The following is a 15,981-nucleotide window of genomic DNA, read 5'->3' as shown; positions in this document are numbered from 1 at the left end:
AAAGTATTTATGAATTTCAGAGGAAGTGAAAATATCTGTCTTTTAAAATGTGCCATGTCAAGTTATTGGGAAATGCAAGAGAAGGTAGAGAGTTCTAAAGCCTCAAGGTGTTGGGAAACTTGAGTTTCCCACTGACCTTTACTTGAATATGTCCTCATCTACTTTGCTCACTGACTGATTCCTGTTTAGAAAAAAATGAGATCTAAGCTCATAAAAAGCTATTTTTTCCAACCAAAGGTCAATGAGCAAACCTTCATTTTCCTTCCTAACCCACCTTCCCTTCCTTTCATCTCTTACACTTCATGTAGCATGGTTTTATGTTTTGTAAAATGACTTGGTTGTGATAATTTGTGTACATACAGAATTTGACATAGATCTCCTTCCTATAGAGGAGACAGCCAGCAATGGTTCACATGAGATGGTCCTGTTCTCAGCAAGTCTACAAACTGGTGATTATTGGGATATTACCATATTACTGCTAAAGAAAATATGCCTTTTTCTCAACTAGCTCTCTGCTCCCCTCTGTAGCAAGTAATAGCTTTCCATGAGTTTAAACTCGTATTACATTTCAATACATATATATATAATAGATTTCAGAATTATACACTACATTTTTTCATTGAAGGCTGAATTTTTCAGTTCTGAAAAGCTATGAATGTGCAGGTAATTAATAAGCAGCTGACTTAAAAGATATCACATTAATCTGAAAGACTTTGATATGCTCTTATCACAAAGATTCTTCATAGGTCAGTTTAAACATCTGCAAACTGTACATACATGTGTTGGTAATCAGGCAAATACAAGCACAGTCTGTCAATGTACAAAGTCACATTCATAAAGAGTTCAGACATGGGTCATGCCTGAAAAGAAATGTGAAAGGATCTGGTGCTTCAGATCAGAAGACATTAAAAAATCAGGCAAACCATATCAGGAAAATACTACATAGTGCTAAACCTTTTCAAGTATAAAATATGAGTTGGGACTCTGTCAAAGGAAGCAAGAATACAACTACACAGAGCTGTCATTTAATGTCACAACTCCCACAAAGACATGTCAAAATATTCAGAGTTAGCACTGCTTCCTTCATGTGAAAGTAACACTGATTGATATTAGGCAGGGTTAAAACATGTACAGAGAGCAATTAAAGACTGTTATAAAATAATGGCAGTAGGGATTATGGACAGGTAAGTCATGAGTAAGTTGCTAGGAGGACAGGGTCAGGTGAGTCAGATAGGTGGCCAGCTTACCCCTGCAGCGATGTTTCTTTGTGGCTCCATCAAGATGCTGCAGAACTGCACAATGACGGCAATGAGATAGAGCAGAGTGGTAATGACGGTATTGAGCAGCTCCTGAAAGAAAAATGTGTCCTACGTAGCAGCAACCAAAAGGGACTGTGTCCAAAGGATAGGTCCACAGCTTTGGAAGAGTTTCAAGCTCTTCCACCAGAGGAATGGGTTTTATATTTTGATGAATCTGCATTTTCTACACTTCCCATGTGTTTGAATGCAGATGAATTTTTGGAGCCTCTTGAAAAGAAGCAGAGCCAAGGGTCATTGGTACATGGTCAGTCAGTCAGTTGCAAGAAGGCCTACAGTGTCTACAGCTGCCACGTGAATAAGGAGCTGGTAAGGAGACACAGGTGGCACAGCCAGTGGACGATACTCACCCCTGACAACAAGTAGAAGGGTTTTAGCCGTCTTGGTGGCCGTGGTTTTGTGACAGTGCTGGTTATCTGGACAATGCTAGCTATTATGTAAAGCACCGCAAAGAGAGCTGTTAGAATGAGTTCCTGCAAGCAAGAGGGAAGGAACAATTAACACACAATACTGCAACAGGGAATCAAATACAAGCTCGAGGCCACAAATAAGGGAGATGAGGATTTTCAGTAAACATTCAAAACAAGCATTTACCCTTTACAGCATAAAGGAAGAATTCTTGTTAAGTTCAAACTCTGACAATCACATGCATGTGAACATTTATTATCTATGACTGAAGGGCAACTCATACACTGGAAACAAATGCAATGATTTGTTAGTTGCAAAGAGTATACTTATGCAACAGCACAATATTCTTTTCATAACAATTCATGGGTCACCACTGGACACCAATAAAGACACCTCTTACATGACAAGTGGCAGTTAAGAAAGTCAAACGGTAAAAAATCCTCACCCTTATCTGATTTCCTGTTTCCTTCTAATTCATATATAAAGAACTGACTATGTCACTAGAATCAGAGATTAAGATACAAAGAAGATGTAACTGAATAATTCAAAATCCTCTCTCTTGTCATCAACTGATGCTCTCTTATAAATATATAAATATATATCCCTTTTTTTCTGTTTCTTGGTAAGATATTTGTTGACCTGCTATTTACTGAGGAATTAGAAAATTTTGTTGGTAATAATAGGCTAAATGAATAATGAGCTATGTAATTCCAAGCCATCACAACACAGTAATAAAATATAAATCTTACGTAATGAGCAAAATTTCTTTTGATCATCACAAACTACTGAAATTCTCACTTATGTATATGTCAATATGACAATCATTAAATTCAATGCAAAGTTGTCTGTGCAAAATCATAACAGAAGTCACTGTCTCCATAACCCCTGTAGTTGGAGATTAAATAATTACGTTCAGACATCTGCTAAAATGCAATGGCAGCTATCCTTTCTGTAGCAAAATACGAGAAGTCATGCTCTACTTCCAAAACTTATTTTTCATCATATGAATATATGTTGAATTACCAAGTAAAAATGCCATTTGAAGGCCAGTTTTCAATATTAGATAATGGTAATGATATAGGCTAATAGCAAGAGTAAATAAAAACCTTTTTTGGAATGCATCAGTTGTTGTAAAGTGAATTTTGAGTCACAACTAAGTACAGGGTATATTAGGACAGAATTTGATCATAGCTCCTCCACCTCCAAGTTAGTTTCTTGCTCAAAGAAAAAAATGTTAATAACTACTATAGACAAGGTGGGCTGGAATTACATCATAAATATTATAATACTGAATAAGTCTTTTATTAGTATCTAAATATGGTTCATCAGTATTTCTAAGTAAATAAAAATATTACTCAGTGGATTAGTTGACCTCAGTTTTGATGGAAGGACTGTTGTGGACATAATGGTCTTCCTTTTCTCCCATTAACAGCTCTTTTCTATGTTTATCTCTACACTGTGCTACTAACAAATGATGTAGTATATCCATCAGTTTCAAGATAACCTTCAATGATACCTATCTATGATTTCTCCACATTTGCTTCCTTTTGTGCTTACTACTCTTCATCATGTATACAGTGGCAGACTCACTTAACTATCTGAACTACTTTCCTTCCCATATGTTCCCACTTCTTACAGTGAGAGCAAACAGCAACTCCATCATTTAATTGGTAGCCACAAACCTCTTGCAGAATATCTTAACAATTACTTTTGGCATTGTTTCTGGATCTTCTACATTTACCAGTATGGAAACTGTCAGTGACGAAATGTTCACGAATGATTCTGCATGTCTCACACTGTTCTGAATGTGAGAAATGTTGTATCTCTTCATTAAATGATACAGCATATACATATCAACAGGTTTAACAAAATTGTGCAGTTATTCAACCACTCATGGTTACACAACAAAATATCAAACATCCAAAAACTTGCCACCATATTACCATGCTGAAATCCTCAAAACCATCCAACTCCACCTCCCCCTATTACCCTATATCACTGTTATCATCTATATCCAAACTTCTTGAAAGGCTTGAAATATCCTACCCACAGAGCACAGCTTAAGACACAATCAGTCCACTACTACACTGCATATAAACTAAACACAACACACCTCAAATGGCTTCAACCAACCATAAAACCCTTCCCACAGTCATAGTGGCAACAGATATCAACAAAGCATTTTCACACTAAATACTTGATACTATACTCAACAAAAGACAAAAACTTCACAGCTGACCATCAAGCAAACATCATTCACAAAGGATTCACCCCAAAAAAAAATCCGAGCCTAAAATTGGAGTTTGCCAGGAGCAGGTCTTTTGATAAACATTCTTTAATCTTTTCCGAATGACTCACATTACCTCCTGCAGACCACAGGATGAAAGTCATTATATATGCACAAGACCACACAATTACATCACAACACCCTACTCCACTCAGCAAAAACAAACATGTAACACAACACAATGGCTCAGTCAAAACAGAATGATGTCTGCATTCTCAAAGAAAAAAGTCATCATCGTCTTTCTTATCCCGTGACAGATACAAAAACAAAATGCAACCCTATAACCCTCAGTAGTCAACTACTCCAACTAAATACCAATCCATGCTACGCATCGCACATGACACACACAACATTAATGCCACAACAACACTATCATCACAAAGGCCATAAGCAAATTAAACGCCCTCAGTACCTCTAAATGATGCTTGAACACGAAAAAGAATCACTTAGAATCCTCTATGAACAATTCATCTACTCAGCCCCAGACTATGCATTACCTACTAGGTCATTCCTTCCTGTCTAACCAAATACAACAAAGATGCATACTATGCATAAGAGAGCACTCAGAAAATCACAGGCTACCTAATAACCACAAACATTCAACAGTTACACACTGAAACAAAAATATCCCAATACAATCTCACCTCAACATGATTAGCATTCAGTTCTTTGCAAAAGCACAAGACCCTTCCCATTCAAACCACTTTAAAACAACCATCAAACCCCAAGTAAGAATAAAAAGCTTACCTGTATTTCATAATTCAGGAATTTATACTTACAGATGTTATTTTCAACAAAAACAATACTGACACAACATATATACACCATAATGACTTGATAAGGTATAAACAATTACCCTCTCAAACCAGTATTAAACTCCACTCCACCAGACACACAGCAAAGCTATTTGAAATTATACTCCCCAGGAATGTATGAATTAAGCTATGCCATTTATGTTCTGGATACTTTCCACTTTTTTACAACATTCCAAATGCCAATTCAACATATTACAAGACCCCATCAATCCCAGATTCAACTTCAATATGGAAGACAACAAACACTTACTCCTTAACTGTCCTGCAGTCACCCCAAAAATAGACACATACACACACACACACACATGATCACTGCACTTCTTGTTCTGTGGTTCCACCCACTGGATGTACCTGGTTTCCTGAGCACTGTGGGAACCCCACAGATGGGAACCTTGGGCAGGAAGATAAAGCAAAGTAAGATATGCTCAACTCGATCTCTTTCTCTCTCTCTGGTATCATAACTACCACTTCTCTATTCAAATAAACATCACCCTTTATGTAATGTATACCTACAAACTACATTCTAAAGAGTACAGCCTTAGTGCTTTTCCCACTAATTCAAATCAACTTGTATGGCCTTGTTTCTTCATTGGCCTTTGAGTTTGATCTGTCGGTTTCTACTGAATTCAGACTAATAAGAATTTTTTACCACATGATTCCGCTGCCAAATATCATTTCACTTTCCTTTTTGTTAAAGAATTGTTTTGAACCACTGAACTACTTAGTTTTATCGACTATAAGATCAATAATTAAGAAGAATTTTCAGTTCCTCAATATAAACTAACTGAAGTGCCTATAATCCACTGACACTTCTTGTAAATTAAATTTTTCTCTCATTATAAGCAACTTGATCTTACTGAAGCAATCAATATATCTAGTAGTTCATCTCTGCCAATTAATCCATCCACATTTGTGCACACTTATTATTGATTTAGTCCTACTGCTGTATGCATTTCCTGATTGTTTTCCTGATTGTTTAGCTCTTCCATTTTCCAAGATATTCTTTAATGTTCTGAATAACAACTTTCATTCTCCATATTGATTTTGTATATCCTGATAAAGACCCTAATGAATTTTCAGCAGTTTGCTGATATGTGGAACTGTGTTAGCATAAGCATGCTAGGTTTCTTTATTGTGAAAATAATCTTTACATGATGACTCTTCATGTCATGGCTGTACCTGTCAATTCCTCATTACCATTCTAAGTCTAAAACCACTCATTACCATAATGTTTATTATCTCCAGTTTCTCTTTTTCTATCCTTCTTTCCTTGATGTTATCATGCTATGGTTAATCACACACCTCCTCTAACCCTAATAACGCAAATTGTCAGTCCCATTTCTTATTCACTCTTCCCTTTTGTGAACTGAAATGGTTGAGCCAAGTCACATGATTTCTTTCAAGGTAATCTTCCAACCCCCATCATTTTAGTTTGTCTGGCAGTTTTTCCTCATTTTCATATATCATTTTTCACCCAACAGAGCTTTTAACCACATACCATGGCACACTATGAATGGAAAAGAAAAATGTTCGACTTCTTTCACAGTCCTGTAACATCTTATACTTAGCTGTATCTTACCATACATAACAAATCTGATTCTCCTCCTCCATCTCTTCTCTAATCTTATACTGACTTTCAGATGCTTCCCTTAACACTCTTAATTCAGCTCATTTGTTGCATTTTTTGCAATTCAAGTGCTTTTTGATGTATCATATATTCTTAAGTTTTCCTCTTTTGACATTTTTTGAGCTTCAATGTTTTTCTGTCCAGTTCCCTCAGTGTAAAGTATAATGAAGTACATTTAGATTCTCTTTCAAGTGAGGCATCACCTCATACTATATCCTGTACCTTTATGCTTAGCCTCTCGAAGTGATGCATCATCTCTCCCTAAATACAATGTTTCCACTTTCTGATTTTTGAGCTTCATTGTGGCTGTGTATCCACTTCATCACGATTCATTGTTCACGTAAAAGTTTACAGGGTAATCCCTTGATAATAGTTACTTGGTGCAACACACCTTGGTAAGCATATTTTGCCCTAAGCTTCATATCACTAAATACAATTATTCAGCTTACGCACAAGAAAATAAATGCAGTGATGAGTAGTGAAACAGGGGAATAATATAATTTTTTGGCTTAGGAGGCTCATGTGATGTGTATGAGATAGCTACAGAAAATAAAATGTTCACACACCAGGTCGAACTTTTGTTGCACCATACAACAAATTGAAGCAGGCAAAAGCAAATGCATTTCAAAGGTTATGCAATCATCATGATACATGTTACCGTGGTAGTTCATTCAATATTAATGCTCAGATAAAGCTGTCTTTCTTTAGTTATCATTGTTCTCACTGAAAACACTCCAAGCATTGCACTATAACTAATCAAACAATCAAGAGAGAGTTCAGGTAATCAGTATCGTAATCCAGAACTGAATTATCTGAACAATATAACATAGCTCTCTGGAAGTGGTAAGGTAACTTTGTACATTATGTTATCTGTGTATATCGAATAAGTGCTCTCACTTAACATGAATAAACAGTAAAATAATGCTGATAACATCCACTGGTTGGTAATCCAAGGAATGCTATCCAAAGAAGACAAGGTGAAAAGGCTGAGCATTTTACGACAGCATGAGACAGGAAAAATATGAATGATGTCACTTCCATGCCCACGGGCCACAGCATGCATGGTTATTATGTACACCTTCACCACCTGTACACTGGCAGGAGAGAATTCTCCATTTTAGATGTATCAGTGATACAAATTTTGTTAAGATTTTAAAGTTTTGACTCAAGAATAAGTCAGTGAAAGGAATTTCAGAACTGGTCAACATGCTGTTTTAAGTAATTATGAAAAGAAGATTATTTACATTCCAGTAAAGTGGAGAGTACTGCAAACTGTTCCTTCTTTGTGAAGACAACAAATTAAAACTGAAAAAACTTGGAAACGTATTAGTACAGGAATATATTAATTTTGCTTTGAAGTTATATTCTTGAATCATCAGATGAGTGTGATCAAACTTGGATGAGTGATTATCTATCAAATGTGTAAATGCTCTGCAGTTGACTTATTTTACTCTCTTTAAGTTGTAAATATAATTTGATACTGGGGGCCACTATATACCTTACACAATTTCAAATAGCAATTTGCATTCAAGTGTACAAAGCAAGTGAAGCATTGTTAAAACTGATTGCAGTGCACTATAAAAAAGGGACTGTGGATCCTTTGAGAAGGAAGTTTGTTTCAGAATGAATTAACCAATTATCATTTATATGTATTACCTTAAGTACAGAAACTTTGAATTTCCAAGATATCTGTCCATTATGACTAAGGACTTACAGTGAGAAGCCAGTCAATGGGTAGGTTGATGGCACTTTTGAGGTTCAGGAGGTAGATGAAACACCAGATGGAGGTGGATACAAAAGCTGTCACCACCACAAACAGGAACCAGTGAGTGCCTTTAGTCCATGCCGGTGCTGCACAGGCCATGCAAAGGATGCCCAGAAGCTGTAATGAAAAAACAATCATTAATATTTCTATTCACGTGAAGTGCAGTATACATAACCACTGCAGATAATCATTATAGCAAAAAATTTGCAGAGAAATGTACAAAATAGTAAAATAGTACAGTCTGAAATTTATAAAATACTGAAATAGTCCAATATAAGTAAAATTCATCATATATGACGTATATTTTGGGTACCTAGCACACAATACCTACAAGAGTTTAGTTTACATACATCACTCTACCCTTACTCAAACTGCCTTGTACACTGTCTTACCAACATACTTCTTTCTAGCTTTAAGTCTCCTTTAGATCTCCCACTATTTTTACATGAGTGACCAATAGCAAAGGGTAATAGCTATAACTGATTCTGGTCTCATACTAAGCACAGTCAGCACTTTCTAAAAATCATCTAAATATCTGGTATAATATATAGGTAGTCAGCAGGATTCAGTATGGTAAACTGATATAGTTTAGCTAGCGAGCTTGCATAATTCTAAAATTATTCTAAAGGAGAATGTACTCATTCTAGAACTTCTACCTATTTCTCGATCTTTTGTTCTTACTTTAGCATGCCTTTTCTGACAATAATAAAATATCCAATCTTCACATAACAATACCATCTCATTCAGTCTACCTTCTCGACTTGAGAGTCAACGTTTTCTGTAAACTTGATTAAACCTTCTTCCTACCACAGACTCTCTCAAGTTATTAATCTCCATCACTTGCATTTCATTATACTAGTCATTCATCCATTCAATATTCATATTTCGACAATATACTATATATGCACTACCTACATCATTTGTTATTACTGAGTTATGGGGCGCTGAAAAATGGAGAGTGAAAAGTCATGTATTATCTTTTCCATTGTTAGTTCACTGTATTTGGTATGTAATATGATCTGCAAGTAGTCATCTTTACTAGTATTTCTATCCATGATAAGTAGCAGAAGAGATAGCTTTAAGATCATGGATAATGAGGGGTTAACGTAAAACTTACATCAACTGGATTTATCTGAATTTTCAGCAATATAGTTAACAACGTCACTGTCGTCTGCTCCATTCCCACATGTGATGGAGAATATGCATTAGTTGTGGCTGTGCTCGTGTGCCCTTGATCACGTGGGAACGACCCTTGCCTTGAGCACGACGATACGACCCTCAAGCATAGCAGTGCCAGCCTTAGATATAGATATGATCGTGTGCCTTGCGACTTCACGATTATACTACTTTAAGCATGACAGTATAACCCTTGAGCATTATCCTTGACCCCTTGGGTATGATGGCCTAGCCTTTGTCCTGACCCTTAAGGATCAGAACAAAGGCTTAGCCATCGTAATCAATGCGTCGCCATCGTATTCAAATAACTAAAATCAAATATCCTAGACTGAGTGTGAACGAATGGTGCCTTTGATGTTTTTTCCTAGCGCTATCTCGCACACGTGAGGGGGGAGGGGGTTGTTATTCCATGTGTGGCGAGGTAGCGATGGGAATAAATAAGGGCAGACAGTATGAATTATGTACATGTGTATATATGTATATGTCTATGTGTGCATATATATGTGTACATTGAGATGTATAGTTATGTATATTTGCGTGTGTGGACGTGTATATATATAAATGTGTATGTGGGCGGGTTGGGCCATTCTTTCGTCTGTTTCCTTGCGCTACCTCGCTAACGTGGGAGACAGCGACAAAACAAAATAAATAAATAAATATAAGAATTAAGAAAATCTTCGAACACGTTTGAAAAAAGGATATGCATATTCTAGAAACTAAACCAATACAAGTCAAATTCTAACTTTAGTATAATGAAGCAGACACACCTCTCGTTTTTTTTTTTTTTTAATTTTCCACAAGAAGGAACAGAGAAGGGGGCCAGGTGAGGATATTCCCTCAAAGGCCCAGTCCTCTGTTCACGCTACCTCGCTAACGCAGGAAATGGCGAATAGTTTGAAAGAATAGTTATATATATATATATATATATATATATATATATATATATATATATATATATATATATATATATATATATATATACACACACACACAAAAGAATTTAATTAATCTATGCCGAGTTCACAAATACAGCCCTAAGCTCACCTTGGCATATCTTGGACAAATGTAATGAACAAAATACACTATATGGGCAATACGTATTCCCAAATAGAATTATGTAAGCTCTACACATTTCAAAAATTCTGGTATTCAACATATGTGTAAGACTAATAAAACACATGTCAAAGAACAATGAGACACATGAACCCAACACCACACCACTGTCTAAACTATCAGGCTCTGGAGTAATTTAAAGAAAACCGAATTTTCCCATTTTCAGTCCTTCAACCCACCCCCAGGCCCTCTGACAATTTAAGGAAGTTTGCATCTCATTTTCACCCCCCTCCCCCTCCTAAGCCACCAGGCCCTAGGATAATGTGAGAATAATCTGATCTCATTTTCAGAGCCCCCAAACTTTTGGATCCTGCGGCCTGGCTCCCCTTTAATGCGCCACTAACGACAGCATACTGCATATGAAGACTATATATATATATATATATATATATATATATATATATATATATATATATATATATATATATATATATATGATACTATTCATATATATAAGACAGGACGATATAATGTAAAACAAAAAAGCATATGAAGATAATTTTTTAAATACAGAATAATATATAAATAAATAAGTGGGTCAAAACATTCCTGGTGTGTCAGAAGATGAATGAAGGACATTGGTGACACAGCCTCCAACAAGCCAGCATAAAAAACCACGCGGCATTCATTCTATAACCTTGGGAGAAGCACCAACCAAGTAGGACCTACTTCACTCTTGGCTCATTCTACCACAACGACGGAAATCGCCCCCATTCATCCTTCCGAAAGCGACACAAGTGTCCAGCAAGGTCACACACAAGACTTCCCTTAGGCGCGGCAACAACTTGTCCACCCGTCATGGCCTTATGACTGTGCTCTGGTAGACATTACGTGGTAATAATGCTGTAAGTGTCGAGTTTGGTGAGGACCGTCTCTCCCCAAACTCGGCAACTGTTCATGCTCACCAACCGGCTAGGTTCTTGGCCTCCATCCAACCAGGAAGACCACAAGACCCTCTGCTTCTCCACCCTAGCTTTTCTTCCTTCTCCATTCACATCAATTATTTTTCTCTCTCCTAACCTCTTATTCTCCACACAGCGTTCTTTCAGTCTCAGTCTTTACGTATCTTGATGCAGCAGTCAGTTAATGACCGTCTGTCTCGTGTTGGTCTGCCATACTTTTATTTCCACCTTTGGCCATGATACAAATTCTTGAGACCTTCCGAGGGGCTTGTGACCCTGCCAGGAAACATCATGGTTCGACTCTTGAGCACGACGGTACAACCAATGGGTACGATGGCCTGGCCTTTGACCTGACCCTTTTGGGTTAAAGGCCTGGTCTTCATACTCAAGGGTCGTTTAAGTCGTGCTTACGAAGCCTCACCTGAACCTGAACCTGTCAACTGCACATGAGCAAAGATCATATTGTGTCGGTCATTAACTATCCTTGTGAAAGTAAATAATCTATGCCTTCGTACGTGTATCCAGGTATTTCAAGTCTGAACCTGCCACAAGGACTGAACCATTACAAGAATCACTGCAAGCATATCTCTGCCCATGAAAATCAGGTTAAGTGGTAAGATGCGGTTCTGTTACAACTGGGTAACGTATTTAGGTTACAGGTGAACGATATGTTGGCCACGCTACACTTGGTTACGTTGTGTTAGATCAGGTGAGGAAGTAATTGGTAGTCCAGGTTGCATTTTTTTTTTTTTTTTTTACTGGTTCATAGCCTACCTGTTTTGCTACCACACAAGACAATTGGTAATGTAGATTATATTGTTCATCTATTCACTGTACTCTCAAGTTGCCGAATGATGGGAGAGCAGACATATCCATAAGCCCCGTCTAATGATATTTTGAACTCTCGTGTCCATTTGTTTCCGTTGTAGTGGAACACATGGTTTGAATGACTAGGGTTAAATGCCCGGTCATCATGCCCAAAGGTTGTAACGCTGTGCTCCAGGGTCGTACCTTGGTGCTCAAGGCATTCAGAACCCTCAACAGCTAACCACACCTCTACCAAGGAACAGTCAGCATATAGTCTCTTTTCGCCGTTCTGACAAGGAAACTCATGTGGTGAGTTTCCTTGAGTTACCTCTGGCAAAGGCCCAGGTGTATGAGGACAACAAACTTTTTAAAGCTAAACATCTTGGTGTTACTACGGAGGTCAAAACGTTCTCCCATGGTACGCTTATTTTATCACTGTGGGTTAGGGGCAGGCAAGTGAGCCACACAAGAGGCGAGCGAGGAACCCTTGGCAGCCCTCCTTCACCAGGGTGGCCGAGGAGCGTGGGTAGAGATTAGGCCAACTCGGAGCTCAACACCGGCTCCTCCAGGGCTGCCTGGCCTCGTACTACATTAGTACGGGTTAAAATTGTACAGTATGAAGAAAGAGAAAAAATTACTTCCTACATGTGCATGTGAGGAGTTTAAACTCGTTCAACTCCATTTCACCCTATCACTTACTACTGAACACTATTCTTGTTAATGCTTTGTGTATTCCGCTTTCCACATAATTTGTTTCACTACTACAAGTATTTCTCTGCATCGTCTTTAACTCGTTCTTGATTAAACTGTTGTCTCCACTACTTGGCCTGTCCTTCAGTTTCATATAACTGCTCTGTATCGATCCATCTAATCGATTACGAACCTTGGAAGCAGCAACCATATCTCTCTTCTTCATTCTCTTTCCCAGTGAAGGGAAGACTATCTTTGCATTTCTTTTCTTGTAGCTCAGCTCTTTTTTCTTCAAGTACTATCGTTAGTAGCCACTGTTGGATCTTCGCTTTAAGTGGGGTGACCAAACTGGTGATGCAGAATTTAATTTGGGTCTAATATGTGCTGTATTTTTTTGTTTTGTTTTGTTTCTCCTAAGCATCTTATTCTTGTACTTGAGGGGATGTTGACACCACAAATATACATTCTAACTTCTCAATGATTCTTATATGGTCCATTACCAACCTCCCAAGTCCTTTTCACACAAAGATTCAGGATGTTTTCCCCCAAAAGACTATCATAACCTATCCACATTTCAGTCCCTGATCATCATCTTGTATGCGACACGCTAAAATGTCATTGACTATGTGACTAACGAACGCTGGAGCCAATAGATTCCATGCTAGTGGTGGTAATCTTGAGCACTAATTGTCACAAACGTACTCATAGTTAGATTCAAGTTCTGTTGAGTTATTTACACAGGCGAGTAAAAACAGCACTTCAAAGACTGAACACTGAAAAACTATCATAGCCAAAGATTGTCCAGTCGTGTTCACAGGGTTAAGGATATTCAAGCACTAAATAGAAAATAGAAAAGATTAATATAAAAAACACTACCGGGTTAAAATTTACCTGATCATGAATGTTGGAATAATTTGCAATGACTGTAGGTCGACCCTTCCGTTCGTGTTAAGCTGCCACTAAAACCCTGGTAAAACCCCCGAGCGAGGATGAGGAAGGCTGTCGAGCAGCCGTGCCTCACACAAGCACCTCGGGTTGTCTCCATAATGCTATCAATTAACGTAACAACGAGTCATAAGGAAAGAAAAATAAATAAACTACGAAAACATACTGATAAATGATGAAATAGGGCAGGCAGGTGAAATACAACACAACAGATTAAAACATAATGTAGATTTATGTAGAAATACACGCAACTGCTGTCCTCCCTTACCCCTACTGAGGTGCTCTACTCATGCTGTATGCGAATAAATAACGCGATATTGATCTACATACAGACTGAGGTAATTACTGCCAAGCGTGAAGCGGAACTGTTGTTATGCCCGTTACTGAGAGAGAGAGAGAGAGAGAGAGAGAGAGAGAGAGAGAGAGAGAGAGAGAGAGAGAGAGAGAGAGAGAGAGAGAGAGAGAGAGAGAGAGAGAGGTGAATGCCTAGATTCTGCCGTAAGGCAACGCTTACGCGTAGCACTCACCGGGAGAAAATGTGTCCAGGCGAATATGTGTGTGTGTGTGTGTGTGTGTGTGTTGATACAGTACAGATCAATACACATGGCAGGTAAGTGCGAGTACACGCCATACACCCTATGTCAGGCGAGTGGCTAGGAGCGGCGGGGCGCGGCCGCCCAGTCTTTGTTAGTGAGCAGTTCCCCTCACCCTAACGACTGGGCCGAAAACCAAACTCTTTGTTGGCTCGTTTTTTGGTCTTGGTATAGTGGACGCAAGCAGGCAAAATACTGCCCCACAGTAATGTACACCAGCACAAGGTTATCACTTATCTTTTCTTATTTCTATTGTTTTCAAGAATGGATGATTTTGCTGGTGCATCACATCGTATGTGCTGCTGCTAACCTACACTGAAGAGTTTCATTATCCTTGACTTCATATATGGTCTTAACGTGTACTCGAATTTACTTATGATTATCATGAGAGCAACTCAGGAAAACTATATTTAGCTCATACTTTACTTAATGGTTGGTGGCATCCACCTAACTTTATGCTTTATCAGTAAATACTAAGGAAAATTCGACTACAAGACCAGCAGGAACGTATCGTCACTTGTCTTCATTTCTCCTCTATTGCCTTATACAGTGGAATTCAAAGGAATTCGAACAGCAACAGACCACAGGGTCTTTTCGAGGCTGTTTTGTGGTAGTGGGAGATATCAGACACAGAACAGTGTGGTGGAAAGTTAGAAAGTATACAGATAATTCAGAGGGAATAACCATCACCTTGTCATTTTGACAATGGAGGCTCAAATAATGAAAGTTGTGGACTTGAAGCGAATTATCAATTAGGTCTATTCTTAAACGTATCTACAGCACTGCTTTCAACCACTCTGCGTGGCAAATCGTTCCAAATGTTACCAATCCTGTTGAAGAAAAGTACTTCGCCTCATTCGAAGTGACTCGTTTGCCTACGAGTTTGTATCCATCACAAAGAGTAAAATCAGACGAATCAAGTATAACTTGATAAATCAAGAATATCAAAACCTTTGACCATTTTGAATACTTGTATTAGATCATCTCTTAACCTCTTTTCTAACCTTAATAGATTTAAGTCGTTTAGCCTCATCTCGTAGGATCTGTTTCTCAGTCGACGCTGTACTCTCTCCATTCTCTCTTTTTTTAGGTAGGGTGACCAAAACTGAACACAGTATTCAAGACATGGACGAATTATTCAATTGAAGGGTAAGGATGATTTCCCTAGACTTAAATTCCAAAATTCCTATAAAGTCATTTTCTTCGCTCTTTTCACCACTTCTGTGCACTGCTTACCTGGTTTTAGGTCACCAGAGATTATCACGCGCAATTCTACACAGACGCCATCAACTGCCTCACTTTCGTCATACATGTTGATTATATCATAAAAAAAAAATTAAGCAGATTTGTCAGAGATGAGCGACTTCGTCGCCAACCATGCTGAGAGTCGTTTATCAAGTGGTGGTCCTCTATATGGTTTATATTTCTACCTCGAATGATGGTTACCTTAAGTTTTCCCAGAACAAACGATAATTTCCGGGCAGGGACTTATTGCCCGAGTTCATGAAGTCAATTCCTTGCTTATGGCAGCGTTTGT

The 15,981-nt window shown here is 38.1% G+C and overlaps 1 protein-coding gene across 3 annotated transcripts in view; it reads right to left on the bottom strand.

The window, feature by feature from the left end:
• LOC139749724 (CKLF-like MARVEL transmembrane domain-containing protein 4) overlaps window positions 1-15,981 on the bottom strand; it is a 106,413-nt gene that overhangs the window by 7,553 nt on the left and 82,879 nt on the right. The window contains exons 2-4 of one of the 3 annotated variants that reach the window (XM_071663904.1): window positions 8,168-8,335; window positions 1,667-1,789; window positions 1,248-1,349 (exon numbers count right to left, since the gene is read on the bottom strand). In XM_071663904.1, coding sequence (XP_071520005.1) covers window positions 1,248-1,349; window positions 1,667-1,789; window positions 8,168-8,335 — 393 coding nt within the window. The remainder of the gene's footprint in view (window positions 1-1,247; window positions 1,350-1,666; window positions 1,790-8,167; window positions 8,336-15,981) is intronic. The other 2 variants (XM_071663903.1, XM_071663902.1) reach the window with 2 other exon arrangements.

This window comes from Panulirus ornatus, chromosome 8 (genome assembly GCF_036320965.1).
Source record: "Panulirus ornatus isolate Po-2019 chromosome 8, ASM3632096v1, whole genome shotgun sequence".
Classification (NCBI taxonomy): domain Eukaryota; kingdom Metazoa; phylum Arthropoda; class Malacostraca; order Decapoda; family Palinuridae; genus Panulirus; species Panulirus ornatus.
This window is presented reverse-complemented; position numbering and strand designations above follow the sequence as displayed.